The sequence below is a fragment of the Engystomops pustulosus genome, chromosome 6 (genome assembly GCF_040894005.1).
Source record: "Engystomops pustulosus chromosome 6, aEngPut4.maternal, whole genome shotgun sequence".
Lineage (NCBI taxonomy): Eukaryota > Metazoa > Chordata > Amphibia > Anura > Leptodactylidae > Engystomops > Engystomops pustulosus.
The window spans coordinates 158,977,469-158,991,393 of record NC_092416.1 but is presented as its reverse complement, the minus strand read 5'-3'; the positions used below and the strand labels follow the sequence as shown (position 1 = coordinate 158,991,393).

Sequence of the window (13,925 nt, the reverse complement as noted above, 5' to 3'; positions counted from 1 at the left end):
TGGGACTTGCGACCGCTGTGTTCTGCGCTTAGTGGCGCACATATCCATAGCAAAGGCCGAAGTGGCAAAATTCAGTAGGGGTTGGATTTCTATTAGGCAATAACTCAGTGTCATCTCATCCGGCATAGTACTGTGCTTCCTTTGATACTTGGCTAGAAAATAGCCATAGCAATAGGATAGCATTGTTTGGTTTTAAAAACTCAAAAAAAAACAAAAAACACAAAAAAAAAAAAAAACACAAAAAAAAAAAAAAAAAGTAAAAAAAAAAATAAAGTTATAACTCTCATTTTAAAAATGTTTAACCCGAGGGCTAGGGGTAGAGGACGAGGGCGGGGACGTGGGCGTCCAACTACTGCAGGGGTCAGAGGCCGTGGTCCTGGGCGGGGTGAGACACCACCTGCTGATGAGGGAGCAGGGGAACGCCGCAGAGCTACACTCCCTAGGTTCATGTCTGAAGTTACTGGGACTCGTGGTAGAGCACTGTTGAGGCCAGAACAGTGCGAACAGGTGATGTCGTGGATTGCTGACAATGCTTCGAGCAATTTGTCCACCACCAGTCAGTCTTCCACGCAGTCCACCCATGTCACCGAAATCGCCACTCCTCCAGCTCCTGCACCTCAGCCTCCTCCCCCCCAGTCTGCCCCCTCCCAGGAAAATTTGGCATTTGAACCGGCATACTCTGAGGAACTGTTTTCTGGACCCTTCCCACAGTCACAAACCACTTGTCCGGTTGCTGCTGAGCAATTTTCCGATGCCCAGGTTTTCCACCAGTCACAGTCTGTGGGTGATGATGACCTTCTTGACGTAGTGGAAGTGTGTAAAGAGGTGTCCGACGATGAGGAGACACGGTTGTCAGACAGTGGGGAAGTTGTTGTCAGGGCAGGAAGTCCGAGGGGGGAGCAGACTGAGGGATCGGAGGATGATGAGGTGACAGACCCAAGCTGGGTTGAGAGGCCGGGTGAACACAGTGCTTCTGAGACGGAGGAGAGTCCTCGACCTGAACAGGTTGGAAGAGGCAGTGGTGGGGCCAGACGGAGAGGCAGGGCCAGAGCTGGTGCATCAGCGCCACTGTCAACTAGTGAAGCTCCCGTGGTGAGGGCTCTTGCGGCGAGGGCTAGATCTTCAGAAGTGTGGAGGTTCTTTAAGGAAACACCGGATGACCGACGGACTGTGGTGTGCAACATTTGCCAAACCAGGCTCAGCAGGGGTTCCACCACTACTAGCTTAACTACCACCAGTATGCGCAGGCATATGAATGCTAAGCACCCCACTCAGTGGCAACAAGCCCGTTCACCTCCGGCCGTGCACACCACTGCTCCTTCCCCTGTGTCAGCTGCTAGTCAGCCCCCTGCCCAGGACCCTGGCACAAAAACCCCATCGTCGCCTCCACGATCCTCCACAGCATCCACCAGCGTTCAGCTCTCCATACCCCAGACGCTGGAGCGGAAACGCAAATATAGTGCAACCCACCCGCACGCCCAAGCCCTTAATGTGCACATCTCCAGATTGCTTAGCCTGGAGATGCTGCCCTATAGGCTAGTAGAGACCGAGGCCTTTCGCAACCTCATGGCGGCGGCCGCCCCTCGGTATTCGGTCCCCAGCCGCCACTACTTTTCCCGATGTGCCGTCCCAGCCCTGCACCAGCACGTGTCAGACAACATCATCCGTGCCCTGACCAACGCCGTTTCTGACAAGGTCCACCTGACCACGGACACGTGGACGAGTGCTGCCGGGCAGGGCCACTATATATCGCTGACGGCACATTGGGTTAACTTGGTGGAGGCTGGGACCGAGTCTGACCCTGGGGCTGCTCATATACTGCCGACGCCGAGGATTGCGGGGCCTACCTCGGTCCAGGTGTTTCAGGCCTACTATGCCTCCTCCTCCTCCCACCCCTCCTCCACCTCCTCCTCCGAACTACCATCCGTGGGCACGGCGCCATCAGTCGGTAGCTCTAGGCACAGCAGCAGTGCCGTCGCTAAGCGACAGCAGGCGGTGCTCAAACTGCTGAGCCTAGGCGACAAAAGGCACACCGCCCAAGAGCTATTACAGGGCATCACGGCGCAGACTGATCTGTGGCTGGCACCGCTGAACCTCAAGCCGGGAATGGTTGTGTGTGACAACGGCCGTAACCTGGTGGCGGCTCTGCAACTCGGCAGACTGACACATGTGCCATGCCTGGCCCATGTGTTAAATCTGATAGTGCAGCGTTTCCTCAAGACATACCCCAATCTGTCTGATTTGCTCACGAAGGTGCGCCGCATCTGTGCGCATTTCAGGAAGTCCAGCCCAGATGCTGCCACTCTCAGGGCAGCGCAGCGCCGCCTCCAACTGCCCGCTCACCGACTGTTGTGCGACGTGCCCACGAGGTGGAATTCAACACTGACCATGTTATCCAGAGTTTACCAGCAGCGCAGAGCGATTGTAGACTGCCAGATGTCAACTTCCACCAGAACTGGTAGTCAGGTCAGTCAGCTTCCTCAAGTCTACAATGAGGAGTGGACGTGGATGTCTGATATCTGTCAGGTGCTGAGTAACTTTGAGGAGTCAACACAGATGGTCAGTGGCGATGCCGCCATCATCAGCCTCACCATCCCGCTGCTTGGCCTGTTGAAAAACTCTCTGGTCAGCATGAAGTCGGAAGCTTTGCGCTCGTCACAAGAGACGGGGGAAGAATATTCCCTTGTTGATAGCCAAAGCACCCTGAGGTCTGTTTCTCAGCGCATATCGGAGGAGGTGGAGGTGGAGGAGGATGAGGAGGAAGAGGAGGAGAATGTTGGCGAGACACAAGAGGGGACCATTGTTGAGTCCTTCACTGTTCAGCGTGTATGGGCAGAAGAAGAGGAGTTGGAGGAGTTGGAGGAGGAGGAAATGGACAGTCAGGCCAGTGAGGGGAGTGAATTCTTACGCGTTGGTACTCTGGCGCATATGGCAGATTTCATGCTAGGCTGCCTATCCCGTGACCCTCGCGTTCAAAGAATTTATTCCAGCACCGATTACTGGGTGTTCACTCTCCTGGACCCACGGTACAAGCAAAATCTTCCCACTCTCATCCCTGGAGAGGAAAGGAGTGTGAGAATGCATGAATACCAGCAGGCCCTGGTGCACAAGCTGAAACAGTATTTCCCTTCTGACAGCGCTAGCGGCAGAGTGCGTAGTTCTGCGGGACAAGTAGCGAGGGAGAGTAGGCGAGCAGGCAGCTTGTCCAGCACTGGCAAGGGTACGCTTTACAAGGCTTTTGCCAGCTTTATGTCACCCCAGCAAGACACTGTCACCTGTCCCCAGTCTCGGCAGAGTAGGGCTGATCTTTACCGAAAGATGGTGAGGGAGTACGTAGCTGACCATACCATCGTCCTAAATGATCACACAGCTCCCTACAACTACTGGGTTTCAAAGCTGGACATGTGGCACGAACTGGCGCTGTACGCCTTGGAGGTTCTTGCCTGCCCTGCCGCTAGCGTCTTGTCCGAGCGGGTTTTCAGTGCAGCTGGTGGCATCATCACCGATAAGCGTACACGCCTGTCGACTGACAGCGCTGACAGGCTGACGCTTATTAAAATGAATAAAGGCTGGATTTCTCAGAATTTCCAATCTCCACCAGGTGAAGGAAGCTCAACCTGAATAATTGATCCACTCCTCCTCCTCCTCCTCATTTTCCTCCTTCTCCTCCTCTTTGTACAGTAAAGCAGAGGAAAATGGCTATTTTTTGACAGGGCCCACTGGCTCTTGCTATAGTACTTCATGCATTTAATTTTTCTGGAGGGCCACCTACCCGGTCCTCTGTTTGAAACAATTTTTGTGAGTGCCACATACAGGCACTCAATCTATTCCATTTTTCTGGAGGGCCACCTACCCGGTCCTCTGTTTTAAAAAATTTTTGGGACTGCCACATACAGGCACTCAATCTATTCCATTTTACTGCAGGGCCACCTACCTGCTCCTCTGGTTTGAACAATTTTTGGGACTGCCACATACAGGCACTCAATCTATTCCATTTTACTGCAGGGCCACCTACCTGCTCCTCTGGTTTGAACAATTTTTGGGACTGCCACATACAGGCACTCAATCTATTCCATTTTACTGCAGGGCCACCTACCTGCTCCTCTGGTTTGAAACATTTTTGGGACTGCCACATACAGGCACTCAATCTATTCCATTTTACTGCAGGGCCACCTACCTGCTCCTCTGGTTTGAACAATTTTTGGGACTGCCACATACAGGCACTCAATCTATTCCATTTTACTGGAGGGCCACCTACCTGCTCCTCTGGTTTGAAACATTTTTGGGACTGCCACATACAGGCACTCAATCTATTCCATTTTACTGCAGGGCCACCTACCTGCTCCTCTGGTTTGAACAATTTTTGGGACTGCCACATACAGGCACTCAATCTATTCCATTTTACTGCAGGGCCACCTACCTGCTCCTCTGGTTTGAACAATTTTTGGGACTGCCACATACAGGCACTCAATCTATTCCATTTTACTGCAGGGCCACCTACCTGCTCCTCTGGTTTGAACAATTTTTGGGACTGCCACATACAGGCACTCAATCTATTCCATTTTACTGCAGGGCCACCTACCTGCTCCTCTGGTTTGAACAATTTTTGGGACTGCCACATACAGGCACTCAATCTATTCCATTTTACTGGAGGGCCACCTACCTGCTCCTCTGGTTTGAAACATTTTTGGGACTGCCACATACAGGCACTCAATCTATCCCATTTTACTGGAGGGCCACCTACCTGCTCCTCTGGTTTGAAAAATGTTTTGGACTGCCACATACAGGCACTATCCAAATTAAATTGTCTCCATAGCAGCCTCCACACGTTGTCTCCATTGCTACCTCCAAAAGTCGTCCATATAGCTGCCTCCATACATCGTCCCTTTATCAAACGAGGTGTGTCAGGCAGAAATTTGGGTTGTTTTCATGGATTCCACATCAAAGTTGTTAACTTTGTCACCACCCTGCTGTGTAATCCCCAAAATATACTGGCAAACTTTTACCATTTAGGGATATTATTTCAGCGCTTCTTGCGCATCTGTTTACATTCCCCTCACCCGCCATATCCTAAACTTATAAGAACGCTACTACACTTGATCTTATACAAAAGGTTCTTAGAAGTGCTGTTTGGGGAGTAGCCTAGAGACAGGGGCTTGGATTGGCGAAAGCTCGCCTGGCAGCGGAACGCCAGCTCCATGCGCATCATGCGCTTCTTGCGCATCTGTTTACATTCCCCTCACCCGCCATATCCCAAACTTATAAGAACGCTACTACACTTAACTTGGTGCAGGCTGGGACCGAGTCTGACCCTGGGGCTGGTCATATACTGCCGACGCAGAGAATTGCGGGGCCTACCTCGGTCCAGGTCTCAAAGGCCTACTATACCTCCTCCCACCCCTCCTCCACCTCCTCCTCCTCCGAATTACCATCCGTGGGCATGGCGCCATCAGTCGGTAGCTCTAGGCACAGCAGCAGTGCCGTCGCTAAGCGACAGCAGGCGGTGCTGAAACTGCTGAGCCTAGGCGATAAAAGGCACACCGCCCAAGAGCTATTACAGGGCATTCCACATCAAAGTTGTTAACTTTGTCGCCACCCTGCTGTGTAATCCCCAAAATATACTTGCAAACTTTTACCATTTAGGGATATTATTTCAGCGCTTCTTGCGCATCTGTTTACATTCCCCTCACCCGGCATATCCTAAACTTATAAGAACGCTACTACACTTGATCTTATACAAAAGGTTCTTAGAAGTGCTGTTTGGGGAGTAGCCTAGAGACAGGGGCTTGGATTGGCGAAAGCTCGCCTGGCAGCGGAGCGCCAGCTCCATGCCAAGATCCAACTAACATAGTTTTAACTGCAGCACCTTTAATCTACTACTAGTTCACTGCCTCCATACATGGTCCCCTTATCAAACGAGCTGTGTCAGGCAGAATTTTGGGTTGTTTTCATGGCTTCCATGTTAACTTTGTCGCCACCCTGCTGTGTAATCCACAAAATATACTGGCAAACTTTTATCATGTACCGATATTATTTGAGCGCTTCTTGCTCACCTCCTTTGGTTCCTCTCTGCCACCCATTGGTTTGAAGCCTGAGTCCATTTAGGGTATGTCGCCATGCCACTCTCTAGCCTGCTGCCGCTGCCTCTGCATGCCGTCCCCTATAGTGTCAGGGTCAATTATTGGATGTTTTAGATGCTATCTAGCTTCATTCTGTCACTCTGTCATGGCCATGCTGTTGCCCATAATTTTGGCATAATGGTGCGATTATGCAGCCTCAGAGGCATCCATGCATGCTGCCCCTGCTGTTTCCTGTCCATTTCCGTGGTGTTTCCATCCTTTTCTGAGGTTCCCAGGTGTTTGGCCAAGCTTCCCTGTGCAGAGCCTTGGTCCCCTTGAAAAATGCTCGAGTCTCCCATTGACTTCAATGGGGTTCGTTATTCGAGACGAGCACTCGAGCATCGGGAAAAGTTCGTCTCGAATAACGAGTACCCGAGCATTTTAGTGTTCGCTCATCTCTAGTTATATACTGTTTAAGATAAAGGTTAAGATAAACAGGTTCAAAGCAGCCAAACGCATGATAAATGGTATAAATTCACGCGTTTTAAAAATGCTTGCGTTTTTACAGGGACCAAAAACGCCACGTATGACATCACCCTGAGGGCGCTTTCACACAATGCGTTGCGTTTTTTAATGCGTTTTTGACCCATTCAAAAACCTTCAGCCTTTATCACATGCTGAGGTTACATTGCGTTTTATCAGATGCAGTGGAAAGTAACCTCAGCATGTGATCAAGGCTGAAGCCTTTGGAATGCTTCATAAAGGCATAAAAAAATGTGACGCAGCGCATCATGTGAATGCGCCAGTTTCTCAAGTACCGTTTTTGACACGTTTTTAAATGCATCCAAAATGCAAGAGTTTAAGATATAAATGAAAGTTTCCAGAGGTCATCAGAGGTCAACCAGCCCCCCCACACTGCGCAAATCGAACAAAACTGGTGCCGAACAATTCTCCTACGTTTGTGCTGCTCAAACTTTTGTTTGTGCTGCTTTTGTTTTGAATATATGAACCAAAAAGTAAAGGTCAAAAGTTCAACCAGCCCACCCACATTAACCGAATCAAACAAAACTGGTGTCAAACGTTAGTGCTAAGCAAAGGCTTGCCAGCACCGATCGCGGGTGTTTGCACGTTGATCGCCGCTAGGCTTGCTTAGGATCGTCCCTCCCCTTGACGTCAATGGGGAGTGCTGATCCATTGCCATGCCAGTCTCGGGTCTCACGAAGGCCTGAAGCTGTCTCATTTTAACCCATTCATTACAATGTGCTAATTGCACATTGTAATGAATGAGGAGGAAATCCCCATATACTGCCATACTGCAGTATGTGATCAGGGGATACCACTCCCTGCTACACTTGGGTTTCTAAACACAATTCAAACACAGTGGGGATCATTTACTAAGGGCCCGATTCGCGTTTTTACAGCGGGTTACCCAAATTTTTCCGTTTTGCACCGATTTTCCCTGTATTGCCCCGGGATTTTGGCGGACGCGATCGGATTGTGTCGCATCGGCGCCGGCATGCATGCGACGGAAATCGGGGGGGGGGGGCATGGCCGTACGAAAACACGATGGATTCAGAAAAACCGCCGCATTTAAAAAAAAAGTGTCGCTGGACACTCGCTTACCTTCACTCGGCCCGGCTTGGTGTACTTCAGTGCATTCAGCACAGCAGCAACACCTGGTGGACGTCGGAGGAACTACCTTAGTGAATCACAGCCGGACCCGAATCCACCGCAGAGAACGCGCCGCTGGATGGTGAATGGACCGGGTAAGTAAATCTGCCCCAATGTGTGAACTTGGTCTGAATACAAAGTTTTATGCTCAGTTTTATGAACTTGGTCTAAAGGCCTCTACTTGAATCCTCTAAACAGTTTACTAAATTCCATAATTAAAACTGACAGAAAAACATAATTAACTTTTTGTCCTTACACCTCTAAAGCCACATTCAATGTTCTGTTAGTTCCTAGATACTAATGTTATAAATAGTAAACATTTTACCAATTTTTTTATTATGCATTTAAACCATTTATCTCTCCACTTCAGATTGGAAGTGTTTTGGATACAGTGCCCATTATACTAAATGAGGAAAACAGAGCCATATCTAATAGTAAGTAATATTTTTTTAACCTATAGGGACTGATGTATTACCTGTTTTTTTTTTTTTTTTGCGACTCTTCATATTGTCACAGTGTTTTTTCTCCAGTTTTGCCGTCAAAACCATGTTTTCCTCATTAATCCCATCAATCCAGATGTTTTGCTGCGCCTACTAATGATTCATCATTATCAACCTTTTCATTTAGGCTCAATTTTGACACAAAACTGGGAAGCAAGACCCTGAGCTCTTGTGCAGAGCAGTGTATTCCCAGTATATTACAGCAGCAGAGCTCATCCAGTGTTTATACTACATGTGGCCTCTGTTTATAATTCATGAGCTTTTATTTACAAATAATCTTCAAAAGCAGCAGCTTAGAGTAGAATAGAAAAGAAGTGTGTGGGGCAGAGACAGTACAGAGAAGTGTCCTTTTGTTTCAAGGTAGAAAAGCAGGGACAGGGGGAGAGACAATACAGAGAAGTGTCCCGTGTAGCAGGATAGAAAAGCAGGGAGAGGAGGAGAGACAGTACAGAGAAGTGTCCCGTGTAGCAGGATAGAAAAGCAGGGAGAGGAGGAGAGACAGTACAGAGAAGTGTAATAATATAATAATAATAATAATTCTTATATAGCGCACACAGATTACGCAGCGCTGCACATATCATGTCAAATTAGTCCCTGTCCCCATGGGGCTCACAATCTAAGCAGCCTAACAGTATGTTTTGGAGTGTGGGAGGAAACCGGAGTACCCGGAGGAAACCCACACAAACACGGAGAGAACATACAAACTCTTTTTGCAGATGTTGACCTGGATGGGATTCGAACCCAGGACCCCAGTGCTGCAAGGCAGAAGTGCTACTCACTCAGCCACTGTGCCGCCCAAGTGTAGCAATGTCTGAGGAGGAATACTGGCCAGAATTACAGGAGGGCAACATAATATCAGTGCCATTTTCATGTTGGGGTGTGCCTAAAGTACAGTGCAGTTGCAAAATCATGATGAGACTCGTGATTAATAAGAGAATTGAACTCAACTCAGTGCACAAACTAAACTAGAGCGCCTCAATTCTCAACTATGATACACCTGGACCACAGCTTCTTTCTAAAGTCCATCCTGAATATTTTGAATATATCAGTTCCTTATCATAGTGAAAGTTAGTTGCCAAGTGTCTAGAAACATTCTAAAAGAATTGAAAAATGTGGCGCAATGCAGGAATTAGAAGTTTAGTGCAAGTAGATTGATAAATCTCCCCCTCATGTGCAGACAGCATGCTGTAGAGCAGGAGGAGAGGAGCAGATTGTATATAGTGTCATATTGAAAGGCAGCATATTATAGAGCAGGAGGAGCTTCCCATATTGTACTGGGTGCAAAATCTGGTGGAGGCCCCAATGAATTTAGCATACATTCGTGTCCTTCTGCTCACCATTTACTATCCAACCAATAATATATATCCATACAGCCGCCAACCCCCAAGTAATACATCTTTATACACCAACCCCCAAGTAATACATCTACATACAGCTGTCAACTCTCCAGTAATACACCTACCCCCTGCCCAGTGCAATCATGCCCCCAACCAGTACAATCACCCCTGCTGAGTAACATCACCCCCCCCACGAGTAACTCCCACCCGCCTTGTAACATCACCCTCCCCCTGACCAGTAACCTCACCTTCCCTGCCCAGCAGTAACATCCCTCTTTCACCGGCCCGACAGCAGCAACATCACCCCCAACCCCGCCAGTAACATCACCCCGCTGCACAGGAGTATATATATATACAGTACTTATAAAAGTAATAACATTGTACCCCCCCACTTCAGCATTCCCCCGACAAGCGGCAGCCTCTTCCCCTTCTCCCCCAGTGCTGGAGTAGCGCAAGGGACATTGGCATCCTGACACATGCGGTGCAGTGACGTTACACACTGCGCTGCATGCAGTAGGACTCTTACGTACTGCACGCTACTGTGGGCTACGGCAGAGCAGGGAATGTACTGTTCCCTCATCTGCCTCAGACAAAAGCATCCAGGATAGCCGGATTGCACACTTAAAGGCAAAGTGTTTGGGCCCACCCTTTTATCCAGCCCTGAGCATGTTATAGAGCAGTGATGGGCAACCTTTTGAGCTTGGTGTGTCAAAATTCGCCAAAAAACGGAGCATAACTCGGGTGGTGTGTCACCTTGACAAAAAAACATAATTTTGTGATATTTATAGTTTAAATAAGAAATATGTATACTATTTAACTTCTAGGGTACTTTAACCGTAGGTTGTCTGATTGATCCTACCATGTACTGCCATACTACATTATGGCAGTATATGGGGATTTTCCCAATCATCTATTACTATGTGCAAATCGCACATTGTAATAGATCGGTTACAATCAGACAGGTGTGGAAATGCTTAGTAACCTGTGAACTTTCTGTCATGAAAGTTCACAGGTTATAGCGAGGGCGCAGGCGCCGCTGTCTGCATCTCCCTCATGCCCTCTTGGCATGGAGAAGGTGTGAGGAGCAAAATAATCGCAATGTCTGGGCTTGTACATCACAAAACTGACACACAAGCCCTGATGACTATCTTCTATCATACAGTGCACTGACCTTACTTACTATATGATGAGAGTGGTTGTCCTCCCTTGCCCCTGCTGTGGAGATGGTCAGTGTAGAGGTGGCAGCAGCGATATGACCTCTGACTGTGATGCCATCTTCCCCCCACCACAACTATCAGGAGCTGCAGAGGAGCCTCCTGGGTGTATGGCCAGGACACCTCTCCTGCTGTGCCCCATGCAGATACCTGTGCTGACTGGAGACACTAGGCACAGCTCACACATGGGGAGGGGCCGGCCCGGGGGAGGAGGAGGGGGGAGTGCCGGAAGCTCAGTGCAATCTCTCAGCCTCCCGGCTACTGCACCTGGTCATGTAGGATGAAACTTAACTCTCAGGCAGCCGTGTGTCAGTGAAAATGACTACGCGTGTCAGCACTGACACGCGTGTCATAGGTTAGCCATCACTGTTATAGAGCAAGAGGAGTTAGATATATATTATCATAAAGTTTTGTAGATGGAGATGCAATGTAACTTGTAACTTACTCATCTTTTCTCAATGAATTAGACTCAGATAGGTGGTCCTACTCCAGGACTGACATCCTTCACTGTATTCCATTGCAGAAAGAGATGGCAACCAAATGTAGAGCCGCCCACTGGACTCTTAAAGAGCAACAATAAAAATAGAATAGAGATAAATACATGACAAGTTATACTGAATCCTTTCCCACTCAAGTGATATGTCAGTACCTGTCCAGCAAACCACGCAACCACAACCAGACTTGGCGCTAGCTGTCAGACTAGGTAAGTGGTGGCGAACTCACCCTGCGATGTCCCTGCGGGCTAAGGCCCTGCCTAAAGCAGATAAACCGCCCTGATAAGGGCAAACCCACTATCAGGAACCTAACTGACAGTCCCTGAGTGACCCTACAACATGACAGGAAAACTTACTTTGTCTGGCAGCTGCTGGATGCTGGAGCGGACAGGTAACCGGGATACAGGGATAGACCAGTGTTCACACTGGCGCACAGAAACCAACACAGGACTGGGACAGGGGCAAAACAACAGTTATAGACAGGTCTTCAGGCAGATAAACAGGTCAGATCCAGATACAGGCGGGATATACAGGTCAGGTCAAGATCAAACGGGTTATATACAGGCCAGGATCAAACGGATTATATACAAGTCAGGTCAAGATCAAGGTCAAGCGGGTAATATACAGACGAGGTACAGATACAGGCAGACAAACAGAGACATGTAAAACTGAACTAGAAACACAGGGAAGACAAGACTCAAAGTAACCAGCAAGGTAAGATGGGAATGGGCAGGTAAATAAGGCCTATCCCGGACACGCCTCCAGCAGCACACTGGGGGAAATGTCCATCAGGCTAGTAACCCTTGCTGGGCAGGACAGAAATGCAAGGAGCAGGGGGTGGCTCAGTTAATCCAAACACAAGAATTAAGCCACAGTTCACACACAAATAAACGCCGCCATGTATTCCGTCAACTGCGGATAGAGCGACGTTCAGGCATGGACGTTACATGATATCAATATTCTCAGCCACAGGCAAACACAGGTATCAAGAATCCCCATCTCGTAGAAATGCTCCTAATTCCCCAAATACACAGAAAATTTGTATAAATGCCCTGATAAATCTCCCCCATGATACAAGGGACGACACAAGCCCCACAGCGGTCCCCTGGTCCACCTGCAGGGTATGCTCATCGCTGTTCTCAGCTCCTCCTGCTCTGTAACCTGCCAATCACAGGTGAGAGTTTAGAAATGAAGATGGAACGGTCATGTGAATAAGGACCTAGGAGAGCTAGCATTTTTTTTCATTGGACTATATTCACACCTTTGTTTTCTGTCCTGTCCTTTTTGGTGTCATCTATGCCTCTCCATTCTCTTTCTAATGACATCTGTCACCCAGTAAACAGGGGTTCGGCCCCCAAATGTCTGTCCCATATGTTGTAAAATCCTGCACTTCATGAACACAACAAAATAATCGTATTTTACCTTTTATTGTTATTTTGCAGCTGTTTTTATGCTTGGTGATACAGTGTGTTATTATAAAGTGTCTGGAATCCAGTATAGCAATGGCAACCACTATGGCACGTTCTGTGTAAGTCCATTTCCATTTCCATATTATTAAGCTAAAGGATAACCGTCATTCTGAGCAAAGAAAACAATTCTGCTCCAGGTGTCCCTGGGAATCATTCCTCAAAGTATTTTGCCCCTCAGACCCCATTTAGTAATTTTTTGGCCCATAGCACCCATGGTTTCCAGTTCTAAAAAGAACTACAATCAGCAAGATGGAGGGGCGGGACCTGCTTCATCACAAGAGCCTGCTGCTGACCAATGAGAACACAGCCTGTGCATCTTAGACACACCCACCCAGGCGAGTGTGGAGCTTGTAGCTGAGAGGTGGAATAATATACATAAGTGAAAATGTGAAGGTTTTAGAAGTATTATGCCCGATCTATCAATATATCAAAACGGTTACTGCCAGCGGTCACCCCATAACAGAAAATGTCGCCCAAATCTCGCCGAAACGCTACTTTTACACTATTTTACATGTAATAATGTAATAAATAAAATGTAATAAAAAGTGATCAAAAGCTCCTCAAAATGGTATCAATGAAAACATCGGCTCATCTCGAAAAAAAATGACACCTCCCACAGCTCCACACACCATAGTATGAAAAGGTTATAAGCGTCATAACATGGCGACATTTATTTTTTGAGTGCAATTTTGAAATTTTAATTTTTTTGGCTTTATGAATGTGTTTTTCAAAATATTTACACATTCTCAGGATAAAAATCAAAATGCTCCAAAAAGTTTGATACCCAATTTCTCCTGAGTATAACAACCCCCCATATGTGGTGGTAACCTGCTGTACAGGCACACGCCATGGCACTGAAGGGAAGCTGCGCCATTCAGAGCAGATTATACATCGTCCCTTTTTAACCGCTATACAATCTTTATTTGTTTTGGCAATTTGGACATATAAGGGCTTATTTTCTGCGACATGAGATGCACTTTACAAATACTTCATTTTAGTGGCTCTTTATCTTATTGATGAGATATAATTAACTCTTGAATTTATGGAGAAAAAGAAAATAATCAATCCTGATTTCCTTTTTTTTTCATTTTTTTTAAGGGGCGTTCACCGTACCATAAAAATAACATGTTTTCTTTTTTGTATAGATCACTATGATTACGGTGATACTTTATTTATATATA

At 47.6% G+C, this 13,925-nt stretch overlaps 1 protein-coding gene across 3 annotated transcripts in view; it reads left to right on the top strand.

The window, feature by feature from the left end:
• The window catches only part of LOC140066147 (uncharacterized), a 118,640-nt gene that overhangs the window by 89,417 nt on the left and 15,298 nt on the right, over positions 1–13,925 (top strand). For 2 of the 3 annotated variants that reach the window (XM_072113685.1, XM_072113684.1), the window contains exons 7-8: positions 8,101–8,164; positions 12,718–12,803. The exons of the other annotated variant lie outside the window; for it this stretch is intronic. In XM_072113685.1, the coding sequence (XP_071969786.1) occupies positions 8,101–8,164; positions 12,718–12,803 (150 nt within the window). The remainder of the gene's footprint in view (positions 1–8,100; positions 8,165–12,717; positions 12,804–13,925) is intronic. 3 annotated transcript variants of the gene reach the window in all.